The following is a 13,599-nucleotide window of genomic DNA, read 5'->3' on the forward strand; positions in this document are numbered from 1 at the left end:
TTTTTTTTTTCTTTCTTCCACTCCTGCATCTCCTCATCTCGTATCCCTGCGATGGTTCAGGTGTAATTATGAAATGGCCTTTTGAGTCCTGTCCATTGATTATTGAGATCCATCCTGGTGGAGGCTAAAGCCGCCGTTCCCTCATACATCTAAACACAATTACAACAGAGCGACGCCTCCCTCAGCCTCTGATCCAGCTGAACTCAGTCAGGAAGTGGCGGGAGGCGCTTGGTGATTGAACGGCCCCCTCAGTGGGGTGGAGGGAAGAATAGCTGTAACATGAGTTTACATTAGTCTTGCAGCCAGAGAGCTAATTGGATATGAAGTTGCTTATTTGAAATTCAAAATGTCGCCAAAGTTGAAGAAAGAAACAATTCTGTTTGATGACTTGACACACTTTTGAAGACAAGTACTGTGGCCCAAGTGAAAGTAGGGCTGCAACGATTAGTCGACTAAAATGGTCGACAACTAATTTAATAGTCCATTAGTCGTTACTTTATGTAATAAAGTTGAGCACAGCTCAAAAGTTGAAAACCACTGCTTTGTTTTTAGTCTGAGATCACTTAAGCCCAACGGCTTCAAAATAAAGGTCTATCACGTCACAGATCTGCTCCCAGTTAAGTTTTAAAGCTCTTTTTTAATCCATTGAAAGCCATTAAAATCTCCCTATATTTGCTCAAAGGGATCTAAAGTTTTATTGAGACAGGATTGTTAAAATCCACAACTGAGAACTTTCAAGCATCCATATAAATCAGGTGTAGAAACCGTTTCAGTCCTCGTTTATCGCGTCTTTGTCAGGAACCTTTGTGACCTTTATTGTGGCGGGTCATAGTTTACAGGTGTTCGAGCAGCGTGTGTGTTTTTACGGCACAGCCTGTTTTACTGGCTTCCAGAGCAGCGGTTTCAGCTTTTTATTAGTAGAGATTGGCTATATGATTGAAAAGTGTGTATGTGTGTGTGGGCGTTGTGTACGTGCAGAACCGAAACCCGCCGACACTTAATTCTGCTGTGACCAGAAGCAGCAAGACCCTATTCAAGTGTCTCCCTGGTAACACGGTATCAAGCATCTTTAAAACACTCAGAAAGCTCGCCACCACTGTAACCCCCCAGCAGTTTTAATGGAAGGGGCACTTTCTTGTAACCGTGGCAACCTTTTTGCCAGTCTGCTACATAGCAGCATGCTGCGGAGTGCATTGTAGTCCGGTTGATGGGTAAGTGTTAAGATCCTGCAGAGACACCGCGGGGGGAAAGGTTCAGAGTTGTTCCGCTCTTGTGCCTTTTATTGTATTTTTTTTTCTTTATATGTTTCTGCTCTTTTAGAAAAAAAGATGCATTATTAACAATGAAAATGTTGAATATAGGTTGTAAAGTTTGCTTTACTTTGCGAGAAAATCACTTTTTTGTTTCATGGAAGTCTTAATTATAAGCAAGAATGTGCTCTAACAGTACATTATATTTTCAGAAATGGCAGACATTTGCACTTCCTGTTGGGCCAGTTTACAAACTAAAAATATCGACAGTAAAGGGTCAAGGTGGACGCTCAAAGGTTTAGCTAACGCTTGGTTCACACCAGACGCGGAGATGCTGGGAAGCGGATTCCGCGCGGTGAAGTGCCTGTCGACCATCGTGAAAAAATACGCGTCTAGTGTGAACTGGAGGTGAAGCGTTTGAGCGCAGAATATGTCTGATATGTCTAATATTTCAGCTACATGCTAGCTGTTTTGGCTAATTTAGGTTTCTTCCTGTTTTTTAGGCTGTTTTGGAGTTTAGTTATTTTTTCACTGCTATGACTAATTTAGGCTTTTTTCAGTTATTTTTTTATTTTTTTTTGGTCCATTTTGTAGTTTAGCTAATATTTCAGCTACATGCTAGCTGTTTTGACTAACCTACTTTTTTTCTCAGTTTTTTAGGTTAATTTGTAGTTTAGCTAATATTTCAGCTACATGCTAGCTGTTTTGACTAATTTAGGTTTTTTCCTGTTTTTTAGGCTGTTTTGGAGTTTAGTTATTTTTTTCACTGTTTTGACTAATTTAGGCTTTTTCATGTTTTTAGTTTTTTGGTCCATTTTTGAGTTTAGCTAATATTTCAGCTACACGCTAGCTGTTTTGACTAACCTACTTTTCTTTCTCAGTTTTTTAGGTTAATTTGGAATTTAACAAAAATTTTAGCTTCATCCTAGCTGTTTTGGCTAATTCAGGCTTTTTCAGTATTTTTTTAGGCTATTTTGTAGTTTAGTAAATATTTCAGCTACATGCTAGCTATTTTGACTAATTTAGGCTCTTTCCTGTTTTTTAGGCTGTTTTGGAATTTAGTTATTTTTTCACTGTTTTTACTAATTTAGGCTTTTTTCAGTTTTTTTGTGTCCAATTTTGTAGTTTAGCTAATATCAGCTGCCATCCATCCATCCATCCATCCATCTTCCTCCGCTTCACTCGCCTTCGACTGCCACCCAAACCACAATGCACCGGCCCCTTCAGAGCTCCCCTGCAGGTGGTGGGCCCACTGGGGAGTGATCCCACGTCGCTCCTTCGGGTTGGACCCGACCGGGGCCCGTGGGAGGGGCCCTGGCCACCAGGCGCTCGCCTCCGAGCCCCAACCCCAGGCCTGGCTCCAGGGTGGGGCCCCGGTGACGCAAATCCGGGCGACGTAACGGAATCTTTCATGTTTTTACTCATAAAGGGGTTCTGAACCGCTCTTTGTCTGGCTTGTCACTCAGGACCTGTCTGCCATGGGAGACCCTACCAGGGGCAGAAGCCCCCGACAGCATAGCTCCTGAGATCACTCAAGCACTCAAACCCCTCCACCACGTTAAGGTGGCGGTTCAAGGAGGGGCCAATATCAGCTGCATGCTAGCTATTTTGGCTAATTTAGGCTTATTTCAGTTTTTTAGGCTAATTTTTACTTAGCTAATATTTTAGCTGGCTTTCAGCCTCAGTGTTTTCAGCTATCAACGTCAGCATTTTTAGCTATCAATTTCAGCATCTTCAGCTATCAACACTAGAATCTTTAGTGACCAAATTCAGCTTCCAGCATTCACACTAGTAATATCACAGGTAATGCTATATATCTAGTTAACAATTATGTTAAAACTTTAGGTTTTAAAGTTTTAAAAATGTAGCTTTAGAGTGTTTAATAAATGTTTATACCGTTCGGCCCGCGACCTAAGGTGTGTTTTGGATTTTGGCCCCTTGAGCGATTGACTTTGACACTCCTGCTCTACGGCATCACCGGGTGGTCTACGACTTTTGTGCCCCGTACAGGTTTGGCCATTTTTTGCCAGCAGACAACCCAACCAAAGCTTAATCAAATCAGTCCTTTCTTTAGTAATGTCAACACATTTAAGGATGCTTTAAGATGTTGAAGTTGCAGAAGCGCTCCGTTGGACCTGGAAGTGGCGCGGTAAAGTCAGTTCGGTGCTGATCAGACGGTTCCAGCTGTGAGGGCATCACCTTCTTTCAGCCGTTGGGCTGTTTGTCAGGAGCGTGCACCAGCTTGAGCCGGTGCCAGTCGGGCAGACGTGATGCGAACGGATCCGCGAGAGCATCTGCCGGCACAGCGGGCGGCGTTATGTGATAAACGCTGATTTCACCCTCCATTGGATCGAGCTAGCGGTGATAGCCACCTCTTCCCCTCTCACCCGTCCTATTAAACCCTCATTATTCATTTACTCGCGCAGGAGCCGGTGCACACAAACGCGCTCCAGCAAACTGGAATTTCAGCTCACATTTCATCTGAAAGCGGTCAAGGACACAAACCGTCTTTTCACCGGCAGGGAAAAAAAAGACGCCGGCTTCTTCCCCACTCGGAGAGCAAAGTTCTCCCATCCGGTAATGAACAGCAGCGTTTGTGTGAACCGCTGCACTGCCAAGGAGCTTAATTCTATCAGGCTGTGAGCCGGACAGCCGTAATTACATTTGTGACACAAATCCTGTCTCTCAAATTGAGCGTTTTATTCCCGAGCCCCCCCTCCCTCTCTAGTTCTCTAACCCCTTATTCCCCATAAATCCCACTTCCTCTCAGAAAGTCAATTTGGGACTTAAAAGGCAGAAACACTCCGCTTACTTTTGACCGTTTTTTCTTCAAAGATTCAAGTCCTTCAAATGACAATAAAGCGGGTCGTGGGTTGGTACTGCAAAGAGGACGGTCCTCTGCAGGCTTTGGAGTCCACCTGGACCCCCCAAAGGTCTTTTCTTGAATCCCTTCTTCCTGCTGAATTAGCTTCGGCCTTCGCCGTGCTCCTGCTCCGCCGCCACCGCTCTTTCATTCTCCGTTTGGAGGCCAAGCCACAGTACCCTTCCCTCTGTTGCTTATGCATGAGCCTGTCAGTTTCCATATTGCTGTAATTCTCATCCGTACTCATTCGTGGTGTGAGTTTCTCAGGGAGAATTCCAAATTCTTTTCCTTTCAAGTGGATCCTGCTTCTTCGCCCTTCGTCTTTATGGTTTGGGGGGTTTAACTTTCAATGTTAAAGACCCTTTTTTAAGTGACGTCACACAAAATGGCAAAGTTGACAGCTGAATGCTGTTGAGACCAATTTTATGTAAATAATAAAAGGTGATCTATCTCTGGGGCCCCCAAACTATGGCCCGCGGGCCGGATACACATTTGGCCCGGCCTCCCACAAACTATCAGAAACGCAGATCGAGACTCTTATAATTTTTTTTATTTCGAGCTTAGCTAATATTTCAGCTACAAGCTAGATATTTTGGCTAATTTAGAATTTTTTTTTCATTTTTTAGGCTAATTTGGAGCTTTACTAATATTTTAACTTTGTTTGTTTTTTTTTTGGTTAAATTTGACATTTACCAGTTTTTTAGCCTTTTTGGCACTTAGCAAATATTTCAGCTATGTGCTAGCTTTTTTTTTTGGCTAATTTAGGCTTTTTTTTCATTTTTTAGGCTAATTTGGAGCTTAGCTAATATTTCAGCTACAAGCTAGCTGTTTTGGCTAAATTAGACATTTTACCAGTTTTTAGCTTATTTGGCATTTAGCAAATATTTAAGCTACATGCTAGCATTTTTTAAGCTAATTTAGAATTTTTTTTTAGTTTTTTGACTAATTTGGAGCTTAGCTAATATTTTAGCTTTATGCTAGCTGTTTTGGCTAAATTACACATTTTACCAGTTTTTTTATTCTAATTTGGCATTTAGCAAATATTTCAGCTATGTGCTAGATTTTTGGCTAATTTAGACTTTTTTTCATTTTTTTTAGGTTAATTTGGAGCTTAGCTAATATTTCAGCCACAAGCTAACTATTTTGGCTAAATTAGACATTTTACCAGTTTTTTAGCTTATTTGGCATTTAGCAAATATTTAAGCTTCATGCTAGCGTTTTTTAAGCTAATTTAGATTTTTTTTTTTAGTTTTTTGGCTAATTTGGAGCTTAGCTAACATTTTAGCTATATGCTAGCTGTTTTGGCTAAATTACACATTTTACCAGTTTTTTAGGCTAATTTGGCATTTAGCTTATAGCTCCGTTACATGCTAGCGATATTGGCTAATTTATTAATTTTTTTCAGTTTTTTAGAATAATTATGCATTTTGACAATATTTTAGCTAGCTGTCGGCTTCAGCCATTTCAGTTATCAACTTTAGCATTTTCAGCTTCAGTGTTTTTAGTTATCCATTTCAGCATCTTCAGCAGCCACATTCAGCTTACAGCATTCACACTAGCATTATCGCAGGTAATGCTATATATCTAGTTTTCAAAAGGTTTTAGTGATATTTATTTCTATGAAGATTACAGAAATGAATTATAGAGAAGAAAACAGTTATGTTACCCTCACAGGGATAAGGCTGGGTACCTAACCAATTGTAACAGAAATATTTGCAATATTTATTTTCTAAATGTCCTACTTGGTTGTATCTTTTCCCTCTTAGATCAAATGTCAGTATTCCTCCTGCAGAATGATCCACAGCTGCGTCCATAAAATCATATGGATGATATTAAATCAGTCGTGCATTATTTCTCTCTGACAACCCAGTTTACAGGCACCTTACTGAATGCTGCTTGTTTGATCATTAATGAAATTCAGATTTTCTTCTTTTAATTTATGCTAATCCTACCGCTAGCTTTCCACGACTGAGAATGTTGGCCAAACGTTAAAGGTCGAGACGGGCCCAGATGCACATCGCTGCATGTTGGCCGCGCATGTTTTAACTGCACCCAAGACTAAATGTAGTTGTTGTAATAAGAAATATTTGTTGTTTTTCGGGGTATTTTAAGGTGTAAATGTAAAAAAGCGAAACCAGAGACACTATATTAACCAGAAATCGCTCTGTACACTTGTCGTTTTGTGTGACGTCACATGAAATTATTACATTTTTTTTGTTTGAATTCATCTTTATTTATAAAACAACAAAAACATTATAATTTCACTTAAAATAATGACATTTTTCTTGCTTAAGCACTTGTAATTTTGTGTCCGAGTTCTGTCTTTTCTTACTAACTTAACATTTGGTTAGGACCCCTCTGTGTCAGTTTTTGACGTTTTGGGTTTCCCCAACTTGTCGTTCTTTTGTTTTTTTACTTCCTATTAAATCGAGGGTCCCCAATTCCAAACCGTGAATCAGGCCAATACCGGTTCACGTCTGGTAGCGGATCAGAGCCCAGTTTGCGCATAGTACTGCGTCTAGTTCTGGTTCAGGTCCAGTACCATGTCTGGTACCGCGCCTCATAACAAATCCACTACCGCATCCAGTGTTAGGTTAGGGTACCTGGTTCAGGTACGGTACTGGACACATCCCAAGGAACAGTCTGTGTCCGGCGCCGCATCCGGTACTGTGTCTGTTGCCGGGTCAGAATGCCTGTACCAGTACTGGGCGCATCCCGAGGAACAGTACTCGTCCGGTGCCACATCTGACTCTGGTGCCGGGTCAGGGTGCCGGTATTGGACCTATCCCGACGAATCAGACCACGTCTGGTACTATGTCCGGTGCTGGGTCAGGGTACCAGTACTGGCTTTTGGTACTCAACTGTGGATGAGAATGTGTTGTGTATAGGTTGTTTCCCAGAAATCTTTGCAAAAAACACAAGATTGGTGAATATAGACCACAATGCATTGTGTCTGAACAATTTGTCATAAAAAAATGTATATGTATTCATTTAAAAATGTTTAAATGTAACATTTGTGGTTTTACAAATAATAATTTCAAAGATTATTTTGAAACTAATGAAGGAAGAAAACAAGCGCAGGAAACATAGATACTGTTGAGATACTATTACGGTCTCATTCTTGTGTGGGTTTGCTGCAAAGTGAGCTCACCAGGTTTTAGATTCTGCAGTTAATCTCGCCCTAATATATTTTGCCTAAACATGTTTCACCCGTTAATTAGACATAAAATATGCTTGTATGGTTTGTTTACTGCGGCCAGACGATAACGTTAATGTTTTAAGTACCCCTCTTTTCCAAACTTCTTGAGTTCATATACTGAAGAGCGGGCCCTAAATTTAATTGCAGAGCAAATGACTTTTGCAGGGTTTAATGCAGATGCCCTTTAATTGAATAAGGTAATGTGACTCCAGGAGATGGTTATAAGCGTAATGCTTCATAAACAGTGGGCTAAAAATTGCTTAAAGCTCATGGTCTCAATGAGATTACTGCGTCTCATTTTAGCAGTATATCGAATTTGCAGCAATAGTCCCTCCCTCGTCCGTCGGCGACAAATCTTTCTTCCCGGTTTCTCTTCCATCTGCTCTTTCTGTTGTGTTAGTGGAAAAAGAGAAGCTTTGTGGTGAAATAGGTAGTACTTTAACGTGGACTTCCTCCTAACACAAACGACTAAAACACAGGAAATGGTGGTCAATTTGGAGGAAATGTGACATTTATGTGCATTTCTAAAGTTAGATTAGTGTCCGTTTACTTCAGGAGGTCATCAAACGTGCCACAAAGGAGAATCCTTCTCCACCGTCTCAGTCCATGTTTGTCTCTGCTCTCTCAGAGCCCTCCGCTGGAGGAGCGTTCGGCCCCACCCTGGGCCTCCAGAAGTCCAGTTCTCTGGAGAGCCTCCTGACCGCCATGTCGGAGCAGAGCCACGCCCCCGTGCCCTTCCATCGGCCGCGGCCCAACATGGTCCGAGGGCGAGGGTGCAACCAGAGCTTCCGCAACGCCATCGACCGGTCGTACGACGGGCCTTCTGAGGACGGTAAGAGCGGAACAGCAGATCAGAGGTCGTACTGCTGAGTTACTTAGAGTTTTTCTGTGTTCTTTCTCAGGTAACGCTTATTCTCATTACTTACTTTAATTTATTCTTGAACTCGTAGGTATGAATTCTTTTTTTATTATGCTTTAGAAACAGAAAGAATGATAAACTGATAAACTGTACTTGTGATAATGACAACAATAAACTGAATCTAGTCTAGTCTGTTCTGATCGGATTGGATGTCTTTAATCAAATCCAATTTAATCTAGCCTGGTTTGGTCTGGCAATCAAATCTAATATAATCTAATCTGGTCTGGTAATCCAATCAGATCTAATCAGGTCCTATCTGATCTTATCTCATCTAATCTCATCCAGTCTAATCTGGTCTAGTCTGATCTGGAAATTATACTCAATTTAATCTAGTCTGGTCTGGTCTGGTAATCTAGTCTAATCTTATCAGGTCTGGTCTGGTGATCCACTCCAGTCTAATCTAATCTTATCTTGTCTGGTAATCTAATCTAACCTGGCCTGGTAATCAAATCTAATCTAATTTAATTGGGCTTGGTCTGTCTAGTAATCTAATCTAATCTGGTCTTCTAATCTAATCTAGTCTGTTCAGGTAAATCAATTTAATCTAATCTGGTTTCGGGTTGGTAATACAATCTAATCTGATCTGGTAATCCAATCTAATCTGATCTGGTAATCCAATCTAATCTAATCTGACCTGGTAATCCAATCTAATCTAACCTGGCCTGGTAATCCAATCTAATCAAATTTAAGGGGACTTGGTCTGTCTAGTAATCTAATCTAATATGGTTTGGTAATCTAATCTAATCTGGTTTGGTTTTGTCTGGTAATCTAATATAATCTGGTTTTCTAATCTAATCTAGTCTGGTCTGGTAACCCAATTTAATCTAATCTGGTTTTGTCTGGTAATCTAATATAATCTGGTTTTCTAATCCAATCTAATCTGGTCTGGTAATCCAATTTAATCTAATCTGGTTTGGTCTTGTCTGGTTATCGTTATCTAATCTAATCGGGTTTGGTAATCTAATCTAATCTGGTTCGGTTTTGTCTGGTAATCTAATATAATCTGGTTTTCTAATCCAATCTAATCTGGTCTGGTAATCCAATTTAATCTAATCTGGTTTAGGATGGTAATCCAATCTAATCTGATCTGGTAATCTAATCTGGTTTGGTCTGGTAATCCAATCTAATCTGATCTGGTAATCTAATCTGGTTTGGTCTGGTAATCCAATCTAATCTGATCTGGTAATCCAATCTATTTTATTCTAATCTGGTCTGATTTGGTAAAATGCCTTATAAGACATTAACAACTGTTAGCACTTTATTAAACATTATTAGCATTTAAAGACATTTATTAGATTTGATAAAACATTGGATATTTTTTCAGCCTTTCTATAGCCTTCATAAGACAATTATAAAGCATTTTGAGCTATTTTGAGACTTTATGAGACCCTTCATTTCCTTTTTTAGGGTTGTGGAACTCGTGTCTAGTTTGACTTGAGTCGTTTTTCAAGTATGGCCGTCCGTCGTGTGAAGCTCCTTCTCGTGAATTGTTATCCGTTCTTGAGGTGAAGGATCCTCTCCTCCACTTCTAGTATCCATTTTAAATTAGCGACCACAAAGCCGCGGCACATCAGCTGGAGAGCCGAGGCCTGCTGAGAGACGATCTCACCCTCTAATGAAACGCCGTAGGATTTTATCCACTCAGCAATTTACCGACTGTATATCTATATGTCCGTTTCCTCCAGACGACGACGGCTCGGATCAGAGCTCCGGCCACGAGACCCCGGCCAGCAGCTCCTCCCGCCAGGACCTGGACGCCGACGAGGGGAAGAAGAAGAAGAAAACCAAAGGGAAGAAGAAGGAGAAGAAGAGCAAGGGGAAGAAGAAAGGCGAGGATTCTGGAGACGACCTGGAGAAGAAACCCAAAAAGAAGGGCTTTGGGATCTTACGGTAGGAGGTTTTACTGTCAAATATCCCATCCGTTCCTCCTGGAAATGCAGAAATCGATGCCCTACTTTCTCCTACTTAACTGTGAACAAATGACCCCAGCGAGCCCAGCGGGATTATGGGATACAGGCTGATTGGCTATGAAGCTTGAGTGTAATGAAGAGCCTCCATTATTCCTCCATCTTGCTGAAGTCGCGCAGACTCGGCACGAACCATCAGCTTGTTTATCAGCATGTCCCCATCGCCGTTCGAGGTGGGCCAATCCCCAACAGCAGTTCTTATCTGCCGGCGGTGACACGCCGTGGCCGGTGTATCGCCACACTTCCAACACTTGAGATTCAATTAGGCTGTGACGAGAGATAGCGCCGGCTGAGCGTCGGACTACAGATGGCCGATAAGAATCCAATCGGCCGCGGTGTCAAGGGCGGTAATGGAAGACGCTGGGAGTCTGCTGGGGGAAGTAGGGCAGGAGCGGGAAGGGCGGCATGAAGGACACGGAGCAGCAGAAGACGAGGGGTGTTAGAGATCGGGTCAGATCCTCATGGATCCTGACACATTCAGGCTCGGATGCGAGACACACTGCTGCAACATTTGAAAGACGTTTTCCAGTTTCACTGCAAAGACAAGAGAGTACACAGACCAAGAAGAATAGTCTATTTCGCAAGGAAAAACATTTTAAATTTTGAGAAAAAAATGTCTTGGTGACTAGAAGGTTCTGCCACTAATCAACTATTAAAATTGACGACTAATTTAATAGTCGATTAGTCGTTACTTTATAGTAAACAGAGTCAGAGTGTAGTAAAGTTATAATGGCATTCTGTTAGCTTTTTGGACTATTTTGGCATTTACCAAGGTTTTTTAGGCTATTTTGGAGTTTAGCTAATATTTCAACAGCATGCTAGCTGTTTTGGCTAATTTAGGCTTATTTTTATGTTATATACTAATTTGAAGTTTAGCTAATATTTCAGCTACATGCTTCTACATGCTTCTAGCTGAGTGACGAAGCTAAGCGGCTAACCACCTCTAGCTGAGTGACGAAGCTAATTGGCTAACCACCTCTAGCTGAGTGGCGAAGCTAAGCGGCTAACCACCTCTAGCTGAGTGGCGAAGCTAAGGAAGCTAAGCAGCTAACCACCTCTAGCTGAGTGGCGAAGCTAAGCGGCTAACCACCTCTAGCTGAGTGGCGAAGCTAAGCGGCTAACCACCTCTAGCTGAGTGACGAAGCTAAGTGTCTGAGCACTGCTAGCTTCTTGGAGAAATTGTGTGTTTGTGTTAGCCTGGTGGAGGTTCTGGCAGTGCAGACTTCCTGGTAGGTGCTGTTTTTACCTTGTGACGTCAGCACGATGGGGCCCGCCCATTTTCATGAGTATGGGAGGGGCTGCTGCTGAGATCAAAGGTCTTCAGAGCATTACTCAGAAATGCATGAACTGATCAAAATACCGTTTTGGGTTTTTTTATAGTGAGGAATAAAAAGTATAATGCACTTAAAAGCCCCAAAAGTTTAAAGCAAACACATGTTGAGTTCTTAAAGTGCATTTTCATTCATAATAATGGATTGAAGCTCCTCTTTACTAAAATGAACAGTCATGTTCTCCGTGCAGCATGTGGTGCTGCTGTTTGCTGCATCCAAACTCCTTTAGTTTGTCAGAAACGGTCTCAACCATTCTCTGCAGCACCGTCTCTATAAGTCAACCATGCCGTAAAAGCCCCGCCCCCCCTCGACTGGCCTTTATCCGGCCAACTTGATTATTATTGAACTTGAAATATGACTTAATTAGCCAGCACTGGGCTCAGCCAGCTCGCCGCTCTTAAATGATATTTTACTGGGACGGCAGCATTAGGAAAAGGGCAGATTGTAACCACGCGACCTCAATTTACCTCTGCGGGGAAAGTGTGCGCGGCAGCAGCCGTGGAGCGGGTTCTGTCACTTTGAGCGACTGTAATTATTTAGTTTAGCCGTTTCCACTGTTTGTGGGAGCAGCTTGTGTTTGGCCGCACTGCCGGATTTTGCAAACGGCGGCGAAACGGCGACCACTGGAAGTTGCAGGTTTTTTGTTTTTCTTTTTCTGAAGGTTTCTGGACTCTAAAGTAGTTTTTAAAAATAAATGATTTTATTTTTGCCTATTTGGTGACAGATAAATTAAAAGGCTCACAGACAGAAGCTGCTGGATTTCAGCTCGTGGTTAATGAGCTCAGTAGTGGTTTGGGATTTTGCTGCTAAACCAGATAAAATACTAAAAATGTAGAAGTTTTTGTTCGTCCATTTCTGTTTGTCAGTTTTTTGCCACCAAAAAACGTTCGACAGACTCTTAATGCAGACGGGTGAGCGGCTATATGGAGCTAGCCATGGTACTACCTGCGTTTGATAGAATTTGAGCGCCGATGGGTAAGCAGCTACATGCAGCTGGCTGTTGTCCTGCCAGCATTCGATAGACTCTTGTGGACGGAGACAGATTGAGAGGACCTAGATGCAGATAGCTGGTTTCCTGCCTGCGCTCGACTGACTCTGAACGCAGACGGGTCAGTACTCGACAGACTCTGGTGACTGCAGATGCAGGTCCATCGTCCTGCAGACTGAGACGTGGCCTCAGGGTCTTCGCCTCTGACAGGGCAGCAGAGACTGGGACTTTAGCTTTAGTCTTCAGTCACTCGTCAGCAGACGCTGACCCGCTCACGGCTTCAGATGTCCTTATCAAAGATGGATATTTACTTGATTTTCCATAAAAAGATTCCCGGCTGTGACTTCAGTTGAAAGTGAAGGCCGGGCTGCAAACCTTAAAGTCTGCGTCTGTGCCGTGGGTGATCATGACATTCATTCTGAAGTGGAGGCTTACGTTTGAGCTCTCGCTCTGCGTTGTTTTTGGATCCGGATTAGACTTGTGGGTCAGGGTTTGAAGGATACAGCTTGTGACTAACACACTTTGATTGTGTCATCAAACGGCTGCGGCGCTCCTCTGACACGCGCCGTGCTCTGAATGCACCACGGAGACGCAGCTCGCGCCGCCTTACAGATGCGTGTCACCGGTCAACCCCGCGGCTCTCCTCGGCCCCGACACGTCCCGTCTGTCCCGTCACTGTCGGCGCGGATCGATCCGAGCTGTCACCCCGAGAACCACCTTCCACCCGTTTGAGGGGCGCAGACGTCCTGATCTGCTGTTTACAAACCGATGTACGCTGTCAGACGGCCGCCGCCGCTCCCCGTTTGGAATCTGACAGGAAAGCAAGCCAATTAGCATCAGCCGTTCCGCTCTCACGCTATCTCCCAGCAGCAGAACGTGCAGGTCGGAGGGCTGCGCCGCTCTCCGCAACACTTCAGACACGAGAAGTTTTAAGCTGGATTTAACACAAAACGCCTTATATTTGAGTTATTTAGCCGAGGATGAACTCAATGCAACAAGTCCAATTAACGGCAAGAGAACCGGCCAGGAGTCTGCTGAAAAACGTGTGTTGAGTTAGTTTTTTGGTATTATGAAGGCATTCT

At 42.7% G+C, this 13,599-nt stretch overlaps 1 protein-coding gene across 1 annotated transcript in view; it reads left to right on the forward strand.

The window, feature by feature from the left end:
- The window catches only part of pard3ba (par-3 family cell polarity regulator beta a), a gene marked incomplete at its 5' end in the record, with an annotated part of 206,020 nt that overhangs the window by 106,636 nt on the left and 85,785 nt on the right, over nt 1-13,599 (forward strand). Inside the window, 2 exon segments of the mRNA XM_024294332.2 lie at nt 7,941-8,144; nt 9,917-10,121. Of these exon segments, the coding sequence (XP_024150100.1) occupies nt 7,941-8,144; nt 9,917-10,121 (409 nt within the window).

Source organism: Oryzias melastigma, linkage group LG2 (genome assembly GCF_002922805.2).
Source record: "Oryzias melastigma strain HK-1 linkage group LG2, ASM292280v2, whole genome shotgun sequence".
Lineage (NCBI taxonomy): Eukaryota > Metazoa > Chordata > Actinopteri > Beloniformes > Adrianichthyidae > Oryzias > Oryzias melastigma.